The sequence below is a fragment of the Lepisosteus oculatus genome, chromosome 26 (genome assembly GCF_040954835.1).
Source record: "Lepisosteus oculatus isolate fLepOcu1 chromosome 26, fLepOcu1.hap2, whole genome shotgun sequence".
Lineage (NCBI taxonomy): Eukaryota > Metazoa > Chordata > Actinopteri > Semionotiformes > Lepisosteidae > Lepisosteus > Lepisosteus oculatus.
The window spans coordinates 6,029,403-6,046,239 of record NC_090721.1 but is presented as its reverse complement, the minus strand read 5'-3'; the positions used below and the strand labels follow the sequence as shown (position 1 = coordinate 6,046,239).

The window sequence follows — 16,837 nt, the reverse complement described above, 5'->3', positions numbered from 1 at the left end:
TTACATGTTCCTTTGCAGTTTTGAAGGCGTCTAACTATAGGCATTTACGCTAAAGAGCTACAGTATGTAGTATATCTAACCTTAATAATTTAAACCATTTCACAAAGTTGATGACTTCTGGATGAATGGCTCTTTCTTCATTAACGCTTTTTAATCCACAAATCAGTTTACAATTAGGTCTTTAATATTTTATTCAAAAATTGTAATAAGAGAAATTTGGGAAATTTTGGTTTTAAAATGTTGTCAATTTCTATCATTCCTCTTTAACGTTCTCAGACAATTTATGTAAATCCATGAACAATTCTTATGATTTTCAGATTGGTAAGCAACCCCTTTTTATTTTGTGATGTACAACCCACTATGGAAAATTATGAAATTCTTAAAATCTCCTGTGTTTAATATAATGATAGGAGTGTTAAAAAAAACAATACATTAAACACAGTATATTTAATAAAAACCCAGACCTATAACTCCCCCCCCAAAAAAAAAACCTCAAATAAAATAAGCACAATGTGTCTAAGCAATAAAAGTGTTGACTTCCAAAATGTATTTATGATTTTGTCCCCTGGAATCACAGAATAGAATCTGATCACTAACACAGCCTATTCAGAGACCTAGATCACCTCCACAAGGTTTCTTTAAAAAAAAAATCAGGTCAGGGAGAAAGAAAAGCAAAGAGGGAAACAGGGACAGACATCTTGCAGAAAATGTGCAAAAGGTTCAAATCTGTTCTCTGCCGGTCTCCACTGGGACATCTTAGTTTTCCTAGACAAATCAATGTAAACAACTTCCGACGGATAAGGAAAGAAAGAATGCAGAAACGTAACCTAATCGCCTCCTGCCTCAACAAGCAGTGTCCGTCCTATAACAACCACGGAACTCAGTGGGAAAGCAGTAACTTGTTCGGACATCGAAACACAAGTAGGAGGCAAATGCATATTCCTATACCGCTCCATAGGATCCTAAAGCATACATGCTTCAGCAGCCTGCCATACCTGTGCTACTTACTGTATATACTGTATATTTATAACAATCACCTTCAGGTTTTTGTTATGAACAGATATTCAAACAGTGTTTTAGCACCCATTTCTTCCTGAGGCAGAGCTACAATATTCCCTTTTCAGCCAATTATCAAAGGTCTGCCATCACTTATTGAGATTCATATGGTACCTGCAGAGTATACATAACATTGAAAGAAAATGCAGTGGACATCACACTTGGCAATAAACCTAAAACAATACAAAATGATCTTGTCTACAGTCTCCTTCTGTTAATCACTAAGCAGGTGAGGAGACAGCTGAAGCAGTCATTATGCAGTACATGGCCACTCTTTCTGCTTTTCCTTTGGAAATGACTCCTACGTTAAAACAAGAGACCCTCAGAACGCACTTCAGTGGCACAGACGTCCTTGTCAAAACACTTATGTAAAACACTTAGCGTAGAGAGCAATGTCATTTTCAATGTCATTTGTTTTCAACAAAGCAAGCTAGATGGGCCCAATGACCTCCTCTTGTCTGCAACCACTCTTATGTTTTAATGGGTCAGGCAATTTCCACACATTCGTGGAAATGGCGCTAAATGTGTTGAGGTTCATAAAGCAATAGATTCAGAGAAGCTGATGATGCAAGAAGGGGGAACAAAGACTGTCTTAAGTATAAGAACTACAATATGTTGTTTGAATCCAAAATCATTGCTTCCTTTAAAAAACAGCAGGATCTATTGGCTACAGTACCATCAAATACGCTACATGGGACAAATGGCCTCCTCCTGATTCCGACTATTCTGATGTTCCTAATAAGAACAAAATATTTTTCTGACTTTCAAAGAAATAAAGATCTAGAGACATCTTATATGAAGTACTGATCAGAAACACTTTCTATCTCACACCTTCTCTCGCCCTGCTGCTTAAACTCAATTTGGATATTTAGGCACCGAACTTCAGATCAGCAGGTACAATGTTTGTATTTAAAGAAAATTCAGCAAGGCCAGAAAGGGTGCCATTAAAAGTGCATGGTATTCATTTACTTTCTGGAAGGTATTTTAATTTACAATAAAACCCTGTTTAATGGTTTGAAAATGTGCCCCATAGCAATATCAAAATTAGAAACATACTGTACAGTAAAACCCTCTTAATGTGCAATGTTACAACTTTTGCTATTACAGTCAATGTAATGCAGCTTTTTAATATGCCTGGAAATAATTGCAACAAGAATGTGAAGGTACTTTAACTCACTTTGTGCAAACAGAACTCTGTAGAGAGACCTTCAACAAAGACAGAAGCCAATAACCTCTATGTAATATCATGCTATTTAAGATTGCATCCACTGGATCAATCAACTGAATGCAGATGATGCTTTTTGAAAATATGTCAAAATCATCAGCTAACCGAGGACAGCCTGACTAAACATGCAGCTGTGAAAGTAATTCGAAAGATTTGATCAACTGCAAAGCACAAAGCCACCATTTTGCATAATCTCACCCTTCCGACAAATAAGAAATGACAAATTTAGAAGAAAAATGTCTCAAATTTAGATTGTCTTTTTGAAGATGACATGTCTGTTTACAAACTGAAATGTAACTGACACTCCCCACACAACCAGCCATCACAACAGGTATATCTGCTGTAACTAACACTAATGACAGATGGGCAAAACATGACAAAACAATCTGCCAATTCCCAGTTTGTGTGGCAGCCTCCTAAATAATTTTATTTAATATTTTAGCTCACTTCGAAGGGTAAACTGTCTAAATACTAAGCCACTGGTGAACATATGCAGATATTTATATGTGCTAATTTCACTGAATTGAATCAATCTAAACTGATGGAAATTGATTCTGAATGCTAATTAGCACAGTCTTTGGAATGCATGTAGTTAATTTCTGAGAGCCTTGCTTAATCGTGATCTAAGGCCTCAGTAATGGGGCTCAATTGGTACTTGAGCATGTTAAGAACCACATAATAAGTTCCCAGAAACATAGAGCTGGATTCTCCTGTGAGGGGTCCAGCCTTTTGGCATAGAGGAATTCAACACTATTTGGAGAAGGCGCTGAGGGATGGTAACTGAATTCCAGCTGGAGATGAGCTGTGCATGCTGCTCTAAACTTCAAAACTCTGAAAACATGTGCTGCAGTCAAGGCTGACTTGAGCTTGGAACTAAATACTTCTGCTTTTTTAGGAAAATTAGCACAAAGTGGTGTGACCAGACATGGCCAACAATCAGTTGCCAGTGTGTTACAGTACCAACTAATTCAGATGCTAGTTCCCCTGCAAAACTAGATGAAGAAAATGGATTTTTGCCCTGAAAAGAGGAAACTTGAAATGCTTTACTCTTGACATGGACATGAACCTGAGATTCCCTATAGAAGTCAGCAGTGATGGGTACTCAAGAAAGGGTACACCTCACATATCTACTGCATAAAGGCCATTAAAATGAATTAATTTAAAGCATGCAATAACCCAAGCAATCTCTGGAGCCCAAGTTGCAGTGGTGACACAATGTAACAGAAAAACTGCTTATTATGAAGTTAGCATAACCTAGAAGGCAGGTAGCGATTCATAACAAATGTCAGAATTCTGCTCATGGTTTAAGATAATCTCCAAAATCCAGCTGTATAATTTAGGTTTGATTGAAGGATTATCTTCGAGCCATTTATCTTTTCCCACTCTTTGCATTTTTTATTGCCGAAGTAGTCCCTTAGCAGAGATTGCGTCTCTGTAAAGGGAAGAACTGTAAACTTCCAAAATGCCTCATCACATGCAGTATCACTCCATTTTAAAGACAGTGATCATATTAGACAGCAAAAATGCATTAAAAAGCTTGACAGGCAGCTACAGCTCGAATCCAACAATGGAGGCCTCACAGACACCGACAGGAACACAAGATAGGAGTAGTGAGGATTGATCACAGGAAATGTAAAACCTTCATTAAAACTTTCTTTTTTTTTAGTGGTACACTCAACCAACAGGCCCAGGACCTTCAGAATATATTAGCGTCCACTGTTTTGACTGTACAGCAGGGTGGTTTACATTTAATCAATGAACAGAGCAACTGCAGCAAGACGACCTAATTTAGATTTATCTCAAACACAGATGGAAAGGACAAAACCATGCTCAAAGTTCTTCTCTCTTGCCAAATCTAAATGCAAAGTTCTGGGTCTGACTGAGCAGGGGACTCGGCCAGTGTGGGCATGTCATGAGCAATTCCATTACGGTAATGACAGATCCATACAGCAGGGACTCAAGAGTGGCTGAGAGATGCTCATCTGCCACACGCATTATTCAATCAGCTTGTCTTCTCTCTCAGATTGCAAAGGGACCCAGGGCGTAGTTATTAGAGTGACAGTGTTTTTATTACACTACAATGTGAAAGTATAAGTGCCAATCCTTCATGACTTTTAAGGACGCAGATCAATAAGTAAAAAGCCCACCCATGTGTGAAACACCATTCATTCGGAGCTACAAGCACACAGCACTCAAACCCCAAGCAAAAAGAAAGTCAGCCCTCTTCATCAATGCAGAAGAAACATTCGATGTTGTGACTTAACAGAGGTCTGATATAGATCAATATGTAAAACTGCATTTTCATTAAACAAAAAGTAATCATGTATTTTATTTAAAATATTTATTATGTTTATAGTTCTATCTATAAAGAACTAGAACTACAGTGATTGAACAGCCCAAATTTCAAATATTTTGTAAATTTATTTTGATTATTTGCAGTTTTTCTAATTTGAAGATAAATTGAATTATCTTATTGATGAATTTTGATGCCATCTAACTGTGCTTTAAATCCAGCCAGAAACCCCAACCACTCCTCATGTGAGCAAGACGCCGCCGCAGTAGACATGATTCAGAAACAGCTGACTAAACATCTGCCTAATAGGTTATTGGGAAACAAACAATCAGAAGAAAGCCTCTCTACATAAATCAAAGGTTTACTGCAAGACACAAAACAAAGACTTTCCTGTTCAAATAAATCCGCACGTCCGTTTTTTCCAAGAACCTCAACAAGAAGATACAGTAAAAGGAATTTCCACATTCTGCTCTGGATTAAGAGGAGTGACGACACAATTTTGCATGTAACTCCAGCAAAACAAATTTAAGAGCTCAAACTCCAGAGATTAAGCTTCCATGAACCTGCAGCTGACGTGGGTGGACCAATTCTTGATTCTGTTTGCAAGCAGCATGGTGATACACAAGAATGAAAAGCTTCCAGATTAAGAACTGCTAACTGTTCAACTCAATGAAACGGATATTAACTGCAACAGATTTACAAAAGTAAATTTACAACTATCAGCTGCAAGATGAAATAAAATCTTCTATGGGTTGAGAGTCAAAATGAAATCTTCAAAGTGCTTTTAAGGTTGTGGTAAAGGTAGATCCTAAACCCTCATCTAGGATAGAGGCTTTAGAACAGCAGCCTGTAGTGTTAGCCACATTACAGGCTGTATAGAAATAAAAGATTCATAGCTTTAAAAGAAAGATGATATTTGTTTGTAACCTAGGAGTTTATCTAACAGAAAAATCCTTTGACAAATGGCACTGTACATAATTTGTTGGGAAACAGCAAAATATCAACTGGATCTCATAATTAGTGTGTATTTCTAGACACTTAGGCTGTGATAGGTTCAGTTCTCTGTGCAAGCAAGACTGGGAAGCAGAATTATAGCTAGAACATTTTTATTGAAAGGCTATGGTGGAGAGGGGAAAAAAAGCAGGATATTAAATCTCCTGCAGCTCAGTCTTGGGGGAACATCAGTAACGGCTTCTCTTCCGAAATGCAGTCTTCTTCCAGCCAGTCTCTTTCCTTTTAGTCATGAAATAACGCAAGACATATGTTCACCGCTCACAGAATTGTATCCAGGGACAGACAGAACACTAACCTGAAGCAGACCGTGTGCCAGTCAGAGTTGAGGGCCTGTAGGTATTGGTCGTCATAAATGCTACGTCTGCATCCCGCACAGACGGGCAAACTTCCTCCAGCTAAAAAAAAAAGGAATAAAAAACTGAAAAAATGGAAGGCAGAGCTTAAAAAAACACAAAGAAGATAAACAGCACTGACCTCACGCAACCATGAAATGAACAGTGCGCACTGGAACTAGCAAGACTAACAGCTAATTAGCTTTGAAGTCTGTTTTCTGTTCAATACAAGAAGACTCTCTCAAACTAGGAGTCACAGTAAGTCTTTCAGTGGAGCCCTAAATGAATTGGCCTTTGTTTCACCAGTAATTCTGTAAAGCCACCTACAGGCACTTCAGTCACTAAAGAGCTAATGGGTAGTACATAAGGAAAAACAACACCCAACAAGAAAAATGTTTTTCAGAAAACTTATACATGAAATGTTTGAGCTTAACATGCTTACACTGTAGCTAACCACCCACCTGGTTATAAGAGGAAGTCAGGACTCCTTGCAGAGTGAGGAGCTCACCAAGGGGTGGTGAAAATGGTGGAAAAGCCAAGGGGAAGGAAGAGAGGAGCTCACAAAGGCATTTATAGCTTTTTGGGAAGGGAGGTCACGGAGGATTACAAGTCAGAACAGCAGTGGTGAAGGAGACCTAGGGTGCGGTCATTCCTCTCAAAGTTTGGTTAAAACTCCACTAACGTGAATCGAATAGTGCAAAGATCCACCAGCTCATTAACAGACCTTTAGGGTTTATTGTCTTAAATTAGCACAAAAATGCATTTGATTTCTTTAAAACCAATAAATAATAGCATGAATGCAATGGATGATATATTATACAGCCATGTATACCATGCCAAACAACACTTGAGTCAGTCATTCAATGTTTTAATGTAAACAGGAAGCTAAGGTTGTGGGTCTCTACCTGTATAGTAGCTATGATGGTAAGAAAAGGAATGACTTTATCAAGAGACAAAGCCTCCACATCAAATTTCAATTTCATGACCTAACAATCAATGACACCTAAGTAAAACTGATTTAATATCTCTATTTCACACATAAATCTTCACACATTCAATACCCTATGTGAAACAGTGAGTAATTTTAGTCCCAGGATACACTAAGAAAAACAATTGTAAATAATTTATTGTAAAAGCTTAAATGTTTTTTAACGATCAGCACTAAAAGAACACAGGAAAGGTCAGTCATCTTGCGCTCTCAAATGAGATTTGTTGCAGTACGAAACCAATGTAACACCTTAAGAAAGCATTTGAAAATTTTAAGTTAAACATCCATGCCGATGTTACATTAATGCTTGTGAAAAGTAAAACTTGCCTATAAGTTTTGCTACAATGTATCTTGTTGATAATACAATGTACTGTACATTTTATGATACACACTGATTATGACTGAAACATCAGTGTGTGGTGTCACCTTTGTCCTAGTCCTATCAAACCTAATTTTCATGAAACTGCCTGCAACAAAATGCACACTCCAGGTTGCTTTTTGAGTTTAATGACTACAAGGCATGTAAGCCTAAAGCAAAAAAAAAATGCTTTGAGCTGACAGAAGAGAATAGAGATTTAAAACAGTGTCTTGATCTACAACAGCCCAGCGTCTGTCAACATGAGCTGATTTAATATAGTTGAATGAGATGGAAAATTGCAAAGCAAAACAGCCTCACCTGGAAATTCAAATAATAGAATTAAAATACAATACACTAAAGTCAGCATTTTTCCCCCAAAGAGGGGAATTTTTTTAATATAAAAACTAATTTATAAATGTGCGCAGGGGGGAAAAAGGTCACTTCAACCATTTACCTAATGCACCGCAGAAAATAGTGCATTTGTTCTTTTCAATTACCTATAATGCTCCAGGCTTGTTTATACAGTATATCATTTATTCTCACCAGAAATACCATGAGAGAATTTCCATCTGCATTGCCTTTAAATGTGGGCTGTTGGGTTGGAAAGACTGTAGCAGAAAAGCATTCAAAACAAAATACAATCAAGGCTGCCTATGCCATGACTACATTGTAGAGCAGAAATACAGTACATGACTACCTTATAGAAAAAAGCAGAACACTATTACTTGGGAAGAGGAGATGCTGCACCGCATTATAACTGCATTTGAGAAAAGGAAAAGCTGTCATGCTCTAAGCCAACTCAACTCAATTTCTCATGGAGCCTCATGGAGCACTAGACATTAAAACAAGGGTAAATTATTGCAGAGCCATTCATTGGATTACACAAGCAATGTAAACCAATCCAACTGTTTAGTTCAACCCCCCAGTGTCATTATAAAGGAATCATGACCTTTTCAAGAACAAGCCTTAGATATGAATCATTCTAGGAAGTTATAAAACACCTGTGGTGTCTCTGTTACCATTACAAGCACGCTACAGCGATTGAATAGTCACTCAGCTCTGTGTTTATTTGCTTATGCTTGGGTTCTGTATTTGAGGAAAAGGAACATGATTACATCCCTTATGTTATCTAAAATCTCATTAATACTGTATACAGGCTAATTTACATCAGAGCGATATGACAGCTTCCGTAAATACATGTAAACTACATGCAAAACCTCCTTAGCGCCTTATTATATATAACATTATACAGAAATAAAACAAGTAAATGGTTTCTGCTTACTGTCATTTCTATTATTGACATATTCACAGAGAGTGGAATCTCTTTGTAAGATTTTGTATATTTCCAGGCCATTAGAGTGGACTCCAGACTTGAAAATGAATGGCTATATTAGTTTAAAAGCTGTGTGGGGTTCTGCTTCACCTCGTGCAATGTACTTCACCCATACCGCTTCAGTAAAAATGCTCTGCTACATCAACAGTGGTTCCGCGGGTCATCAAAGTAAATGAGAATTTGCTCTCAATTCACTTATCTGATTACATTTTTTTTTCTGGTTTACATATTCTAAAACAGCATGGTACAGTAAATGGAGAGCCAAAGGGATTTTCACACAACTTCACATTTTCTCAGTAGTTCCTCATTTTTCCTAGATAAAGGAGAAAAAAAAAGGGCACTTCATTTTATTTTTGTGAAGCAGTTGTTTATCGAGGTTCAATTTTTCAAAACAGAACAAGAACACAACAGGTACTGTACACGCACGGACCAACCCGCTGTATCAGAATGTGTTGTGGGTTCTAGAAGCCTCCTGCTCTCAGAGCCTCCAATTCTCCCTGGGGCAGTGATAGGAAAGGCAAACCGGTCCACTATGTGCACAAGCCATCAGTTACTGTCACAATGCTCTCGCGTCACTCAGAAAGCAAGCCTTGCACATTCTCCCAAAACACGCCTGGCGTTTTCTCCGGGGGACCAGTTGTGCCTAATATGGGTCAGTCTCCAGAATCGCGCAGGCAACCAGGCACGTGAACAAAGACATCAAACTTTAATATAGCGAGATGGTCTTGTTGTTCAAGGATGTGCGTCACGGCTGGATGTCTGTGGATATCCTGTGCTCTTACTTTCTGGAGTGAGGTGAGGAACTGCCTTCTTCTGAAGACATTTCTGCAGGGCGAAACCTGGCTTTGCCATACGACTGGAAGCCTTTGCAATAACAATCGATTTTTCATTCACCTCCAAACTTTTATTTTGGACTCTGTGGTTTCTATACAGCTGCTGTTTAAAATTACAGTTTCCAGTGCTTGTATATCAAACTACCAACACCATGGAATGATTTAATAAATTAATACGTCACAACTTCCCTGTATAACCTAAGATTAATTTCAAACTGCATTTTAGTCTGCCCTTTGCTGAACAGAGATCTCTCCACAGCTACTGTAAGTACTGCAGGATGTCCAAAGAGCTTCCTAAGGAAATGTGATTCTTTTGATTATTCAGAAACCTGGCCAACTTGCCCAAAGACATTCGTGACAGCTGTAGTCATTATTCCCCCAAAAGAATTCGCTGTAGTGCCTCTTTTATCTCCAATTCACGAAACAGGGAGCTACTCTGACACAGGTGAGGAGATATGTCAAAATCTCACATTGATCCCTGGATACAGTCATGTGGTGCTGTGACACAAATAAACTGGTAATCTGTTTTATAAACCAAATAAATAGATTCTACTTCCCATCTAAAACACGTCCTAAGATTAAATGCAAATTCGACTGAAAAAAATCGGAAATGGAGAGAATTCACATTAGCTAAGTGACAAAGACAACACGAGCGATTTCTGTATAATTTAAAGCAAGCCTATGAATTACGTGGGATTCAGTCTTTTCTGTATAACAAATATTTATATGGATCTGAAGAACGTCTCCAAAGGTATTTTCAAAATCCTTTGTTTATTGTCGAAAAACTTTCGACACTAACCTAAGACTAAACAATTATTGTTACCATTTACCATTTTTTTAAAAAACAGCCAAAGATGAATTCATGAAAAACGGAAGAGCGAAGGTATTTCAGAGGCGTGAAGTAATTGAAATAGCAACTTTGAAACTAATTTTGAACAACATGGGCAACATCATATGATCTTTGTATCCACTGCGGCGCCGCGTACTGCAGTGTCCCAAACCAGCGCAGGTGTTATTTTAGCCCAAACTGTTTCATCCAAAGTAAACACGAACCAATCTCAACAGATGGTGTTTGTTGTTTTAGTACATAACAATAATTTCGAGATTTAGGAAAACAAATAGCTATTTAATTGCACATTTCAGTCTACTTTATTTTGCGTTTTGTTCTCCAATAAGTGTAAGCACAACGAACATTTAAAAGTCATTTTTATATCTTCCTACATTTTTTTTGACAGTGCACGGTTTACGTGCGCAGCTTCACATAAAAAAGGTGAGAGAACGCTACTAAATAACCGTGATGATTAATTTACAAGTTATTTTGCAAATACCTAAATTGCTTAAGGTCTTCGGATTGAGATGATTTCGGCGCTTAATTGGCGGGTTCACAGCAACACGACCCCTAATTAACTGCCAAATCACGGACACGACAGGTACGTCCCAGGTCGTGCTTGGGTCGAAATGGTCAGGAAATGTAATGCATACGCGTCCTCTCGGCATGGTGCAGAAAAAAACCCAGCAGCATTGTTTTGGCTAGGTTGCTCAGTATTTTGTTATTTAAAAAATATATATATTTTAACTGAACATGATCTATCTGACTGCATGAGAACGCACGGGCCATTTCTCTGTTACCGAGGTCCTGCCAGGCTTTACTCTTTGGAAACGGACAGCAGGAAAATCCAGGTACGAAACCTGTCAAAATAGCACCGACTTCACACTGGGTTGTTTTTCCCACACTCACCTTCCTCCTCTCCCATGCGCTCGTCCTTCCAGGTGCAACAAAGCAGCATCAACCTCATTCACCGTCCGACCGGGAGCTCAGCGAGAGCCTGAGAGAGAAACAGCTCCACCGTTTCACAGAGTCTCCTCCTGTAGAGCCGTACTACTAAGCAATAGACGCGAGAGATACCGCGGCTAACTCTGCAGAGATAGGATGGATCAAATCAAACGAGCAAACTGGAATGGGAGGAAGCCATCGAGTTGGCCAACCAAGCGGAATCCCTGGGAAATGGACAAAGTGAGCCAGCAGGCGTGCTCCAATGACGTACTGACGGACACTAAAAGGAGAAGCGATTTTTACGGAACCTTGTGCTTCAAAAGCGTCTTTGCAGTATTCCTCTTTTACTCTACCATCCATCGAAGTGCAGTTAATTATTCAGGTAAGACATTGTTTGATAACGGAAAGTTAAACATAAACCTTCAATAGCTCAAACTGAGGAATGTCTCATTCAAGAGTCCCTTTATGACAACCCAGAAAAGTGCCTCCTAGAAAGTTTTTTATGAGGTGGATTGTGCTTGCTCGCGTTTTAGGCTTAATGCATTGTAAAGTCTCAGTTGTTTCTGTTAACCTTTTATTTCCACGGGAAAAAAAGCCAGTTTCCGCCTGGCATGATATCCCCTCAAACATTTTGTTATATCTCGAAGTTGATACAGTAGAAACCTGGTTTATGGCTTAAATTAAAGGTAAACAACGAAATTATTTTCCTCTTATCTCCTGGTTACATTGATTTAAGAAATCAATTAAGGCTGGTCAATACTGGGAAAGAAAAAACCTGGTTTCTTTCCCAGGAAAGAGTGTTGCTCTAACATGCCAATGGACCACTTCTCTCTGGACAGAACTTCCAAATCCACCTTCCCAGTGATGCTATAGGAGATGCATCTTTCCAATGAGACATGTAAGCATTGTCCTAACTACCTGCTCATTAAGGATTCTGTGGTACTGTTTGGAAAAAATTCTCGCTTCACTACTTAGCTGCTGTGCAGGTGAGCTGTGGGTCCAGAATGACTGCCACACATCACCCAGGTAGGGGTATAAGGAGATGGGCCCCCTCCTTTATGTAAAATGCCTTGGGATTCTTTGGGACAAAACGCCTTCTATAATAATTAATAACACATTTCCTGATTTTTCTCATCATTGGAAACCCATCTTTGCAGCGGTCTTTGCAGTGAGAAAACCCTTGTTTCATCAAAATCACAGGGACTTGTAAGAGATTTTTCAAACAGGCACGCTAGAGCACTATTTTGAGTTTATTGCGTGTTTCTTTTTTTAATGAGTCTGTATACATTTTAAAAATTGACTATAAACTTTTATTAACGTAGATGAGGACGGTAGTCAGCATTGTGCACATCAAAAGATTTAGACACAACAGATTTTTCAATAAAATGTTAAGTTTATTACTTATTTATTTAAAGAAGCTGTATAAATGTTGGTCTTTTCCAATACTATTTAAATGTGTTTTTTTGAAAAAGTGCAACATTCTCCTAACCGTTCACACACGTAAAAAAATACAATGATAAACACAGAGAACTTTATGGAAGGACCCAGCACAGTCCAAATCCAGTACTCTTGGTTTAAAAATAAGGTAGAGACAGTAATTTTAGTTATCCTTATAGGTACAACATACATAGCTGTCAGATATGGGCTATCACCATGGAGAGAACTATGCCAGGGAGTGTGTCTGTGAAGAGTCTTTCATACAGCAAGTTATTTAGTAATATTTGTTGCTATTTTGCAGGAGACACACTCAGCAAATTAAGAAAAAAACACAACATAATTTTCAAGCAATAGGAATTATTTTATTTAAACTGGCACATTCACCCATTTCAGCTCCATAATCGTGGGTTGGTGGGAAAGGAGAACTAATCACAGAAAATGGCTCCCCGAAATCACGACAAATAAAAAACTTTAAGCGGAATATAAGAACAGTTCTCCACAGTAACTGAAAAAATTGCACAAGCAAAGAAAAAAAAACTACCGATCTTACTTTATAATTTACACAATTTTGGAAGATTTTTTTATGTCAAGTTCGAAATGGTGAAAAATTCTATCAGGAAGAAATAGACCAGTACATTATAACAACTCAGTTTCTTTATGATCCATCATGAAAAATATGTTGAAATTGAAATGCAAGTGTAAACTATTAAATGATTATGATAAGACAAACATCCAAAGTTGAATGACTTAAGCACCTAGTATTCCCCTTTCTGGGGTTGACAAGATCATACAATTAATAGCTCTAAAGTTGTACTTCAGACACACACAATGTAGAGGTCAAAACCGTGTTTTGGTAGTCCTAATTTACCTTTTGTTTCAGCGACTTGGTTGTTACATTCTTTAATGAAGCCAGAAGAATTGGTTTTCAAAGATAGATTCACTGAAGCAGGGCCAAAGTGTTTTTAAAAACATTTGTATTTCAGGATTTCAGCTTAATAACTGGTACGTATTTCCCCTTTGTTTTCCAATGTTAGCTTATCAACATCTAAGAATCAGAGCAGGAAGCTCATCATATTTTAACTATATGCAAAGTAAGCAGATAAAAAATACAAAGATGCACAACCAAGGGACTCTAACCCGCCAGTCAAAATTCTACTGTGCTGTTATTTCATTTCTTAAATGGCACAGTGACTCTAATAGATAACCAGATAACAGCGTGCCAGGGGCAAAATCCAAAAATACTCAAAGTATATCGGTCCTCAATTAGCCCCTGCAGAGTCCCATGCTCTCATAAAACAGCCACGTTTATGTTCACCTACCATATTTTTCCAAAATATTAGGATACAGTACTTATACGTGCTCTTTAGAACGTGTGCTGATCAGATAGCATTATCTGCTATTGGGTAGCAGGGTAGACAGGCTGTAATTCATTGAACAGCCTGTACTGTAAGTATTCTTTTCCTTTTTCAATAGAAAATAAAACAGCAGCAGCTGATACAGCAAAAGAAAAAAAAAATCAATGTACTTTTTACTACAAAGCAGTAACCTGATCATTTGCAATGCACAATGAAATGTTGTATTTTAAGTTTGCAAGTAAGTTGGGCTCAGTTACATGTACATCACAAAAAGGTAACTTTGTTAGTGCTTTGATACACTGTGCTTTAATATTGGGATTGTTTACACTTAGGCAGCATACAAATTGGTTCCAGTTGTGCCTAAAATGCTTTAGATATACTATAAGCTTTTAAGGGGTATGGTAGGCAATTTAAAAATATTTAACAATACACAGTTGTATGTCAATTATAGAATGCACTACACTTCTAGTAATCTTATAATGTAATAAATTGCTTGTATACTAAAATAATCTTGTAGTATCGGCATACAATTGGCTTCTGCTTCAGTTTTTTTCTTCAAGTCAATCATTCTTCTGGCTTTGCAGAGATTTAATATTTTTTAAACAAAGAAGTCACAGAAACTTTGAGGTGTGTACATGAAAAGGGGTTGTTTTTTGTATAAAAATGTACATTCTAGATCATGCAGTAGCACCATAATTTCTTGAGGTCACTTCATTCTCAAGAGTCTTTTATTTTCTCTTTTTCCCACAGTATTTGCCTGCTGGACACCCAGCAGCCCCTAGGAGACAAAGGATAAAGATAATTTTAGTACACTATAAAAGGCTTACTACACTGTATGTCTGAGAAGACTGCATGAAGACTGTGCTCTCTGAGTCTTGAGTGCCTGCTGAATTTATATGTAGGCAATTAAAGCAATTATCACCCTTTCTTACTGTTTCCTACTGTAACAAGCAGTATTGGGGGACTACGGTGGTTTCCGAAGTTAATTTCATCATGTTCAGATTTAGCTATTTCAACCCAGGAGTGTCATTTACTGTAGGCCAACACTGTTGTCCATTAGGCTGCTAGAATTTATCTATTTAGAATTTATTTGTACTGTTCCCAAGCAAAGCTCAATAAAACATCTGTAAAATGCCAAGGAATATTTTATGTTGCAGACGAAAGATTGGCCTTGTCTCCCCACCTTCATATGGTAATGTGCTTTTTTCAGTCAAGGTCTAAACACATCATTTCTTAGCAGCCAGCATGCAAAGGCTGTGCAAAGAAATGTTTATTAAACTATGATAAGACAGTGAGAAGAAAGACAAGCAGGACTATCTGGGGGGGGGGGGAGAATTCTTCATGTGAGCCAAGCGGTGCCTGATTGAAGCCTCAAGAGGTCAGCTCTCTTGAGAGATGTCTCTAGACTGATAAGCTTATTCTTTTCTTTCCCTCCACTCAGTATTGGTGGGTGATGGCTATGGAAAGGTCAGTAAAATGGGGCTATTGAGGTGTGAAACTATCCATTTCATACTAGAATTCTGGCTTTTTCTAATGTATCCCTCATGTTTTAGATTTTTTCCGTGTTGGCTGCACTTCAACCACAGCTTGGCTTTGACGGTGGTGGGCCATCACCTTGTGTTTTTGAATACTTGCATTTGTGTGGCACAGAGAGGGAACTGTGGGTAGTACTAAAATCACAGATCTTGGAAGGGTAGCATGAATATCTGTTCTTTCACTGCTTTGTTAACCCAATGTTCAGTGGTTACCCAATGCTTGATGAAGCTTAATTATGAGACCCTGTTAGAGATATTAGTTTTCGCTAATTAAATAAGGCCTTTCTCCTAGAAAATAATATCTATAGAGTGGTTAGCATTGCTACTTCACAGCACAGGGACTCTGGGTTCAGTTCCTGAAGAGCTGTCTATATAGCGTTTGTATGTATGTGTTCCCTGTGTTCATGTCTTTGGAACTGTGTTTTCTCTTACAGTCCAAATACATACAGCATTGGCCTTCGTGTGAGTTTGTGTGTGTGTGTTTGTGTGTGCCCTGAGATGGACTGGCATCACAGGGTCTATCCCGCCTTGCATCTGTTGCTTGCTGGATTAGACTCCAGCATCCCCTGCAACCCTGTACTGGTTGGACGAATGTGTGTGAAGATGCTTTTTGATGTGGTAGAGCAACCCAAACATTTATTTGGTTACAAAGTCATTGTTATAGAGATTCCCTACCTGTGTATCCGCCAAGCCTTCCTAACAATCCCCCGTACTGTTTGGGAGGTTTACCTGAAATAAACCAATAGAAAAGTGAACACAAATATGAGCATTTGCAAATGTTGAGACAGTTAACAGGAAACTTCCTTTTGTAATCCTTTCAGTAACATTAATGGAATGTACTTGGTCTGTCATTAAATAAGTAACCTTGCCAGAACTTGGAACAATGTGCCTTTTATAGCTGCATTGTGTGTGTCTACAGTGTGAAGAAACTTCACGGACCTTTACCTATCTGGAATACCATAAGGATTTCCATGACGAAATTATCACAATGGGCTGTGAAGTTTTTTTAATGGATAGACAAAGCTGGTAATCTCTGCCGACACCTGGATCTGTGAAATGTCACTTCTTGTCAAAGCTGAGTCCGGAACACAGATTTCAGTTTTCTGCTTGGGGCATATTTGGAATTTTGCTTTCAGCTCTTAAAGTGTGACCCGGGGTTTGAAATTGGTATCAGCCTAGCATATTTCTGAGATTCTGAGACCTGTGGTTGAGAGGGCGGTCATCCTCACGATAACAATGTGGTACAACAATACAGCTGCCCAAGAGAGGAAACAGCTGGAAAGAGCCGTACGCAGCCATTCCAG

The 16,837-nt window shown here is 38.3% G+C and overlaps 2 protein-coding genes across 10 annotated transcripts in view; both read right to left on the bottom strand.

Moving 5' to 3' along the window:
- The window catches only part of limk1a (LIM domain kinase 1a), a 63,425-nt gene extending 52,168 nt beyond the window's left edge, over positions 1–11,257 (bottom strand). The window contains exons 1-2 of the mRNA XM_006641031.3: positions 11,171–11,257; positions 5,884–5,983 (exon numbers count right to left, since the gene is read on the bottom strand). Of these exons, the coding sequence (XP_006641094.1) occupies positions 5,884–5,983; positions 11,171–11,228 (158 nt within the window). The 5' untranslated portion in view covers positions 11,229–11,257. The remainder of the gene's footprint in view (positions 1–5,883; positions 5,984–11,170) is intronic.
- A 1,726-nt stretch (positions 11,258–12,983) lies between these two features.
- Positions 12,984–16,837, bottom strand: part of elna (elastin a) — a 67,119-nt gene continuing 63,265 nt past the window's right edge. For all 9 annotated transcript variants that reach the window (XM_069184378.1, XM_015367527.2, XM_069184380.1 and 6 more), the window contains 2 exons: positions 16,209–16,262; positions 12,984–14,776 (listed from right to left, as the gene is read on the bottom strand). In XM_069184378.1, coding sequence (XP_069040479.1) covers positions 14,727–14,776; positions 16,209–16,262 — 104 coding nt within the window. In that variant the 3' untranslated portion in view covers positions 12,984–14,726. The remainder of the gene's footprint in view (positions 14,777–16,208; positions 16,263–16,837) is intronic.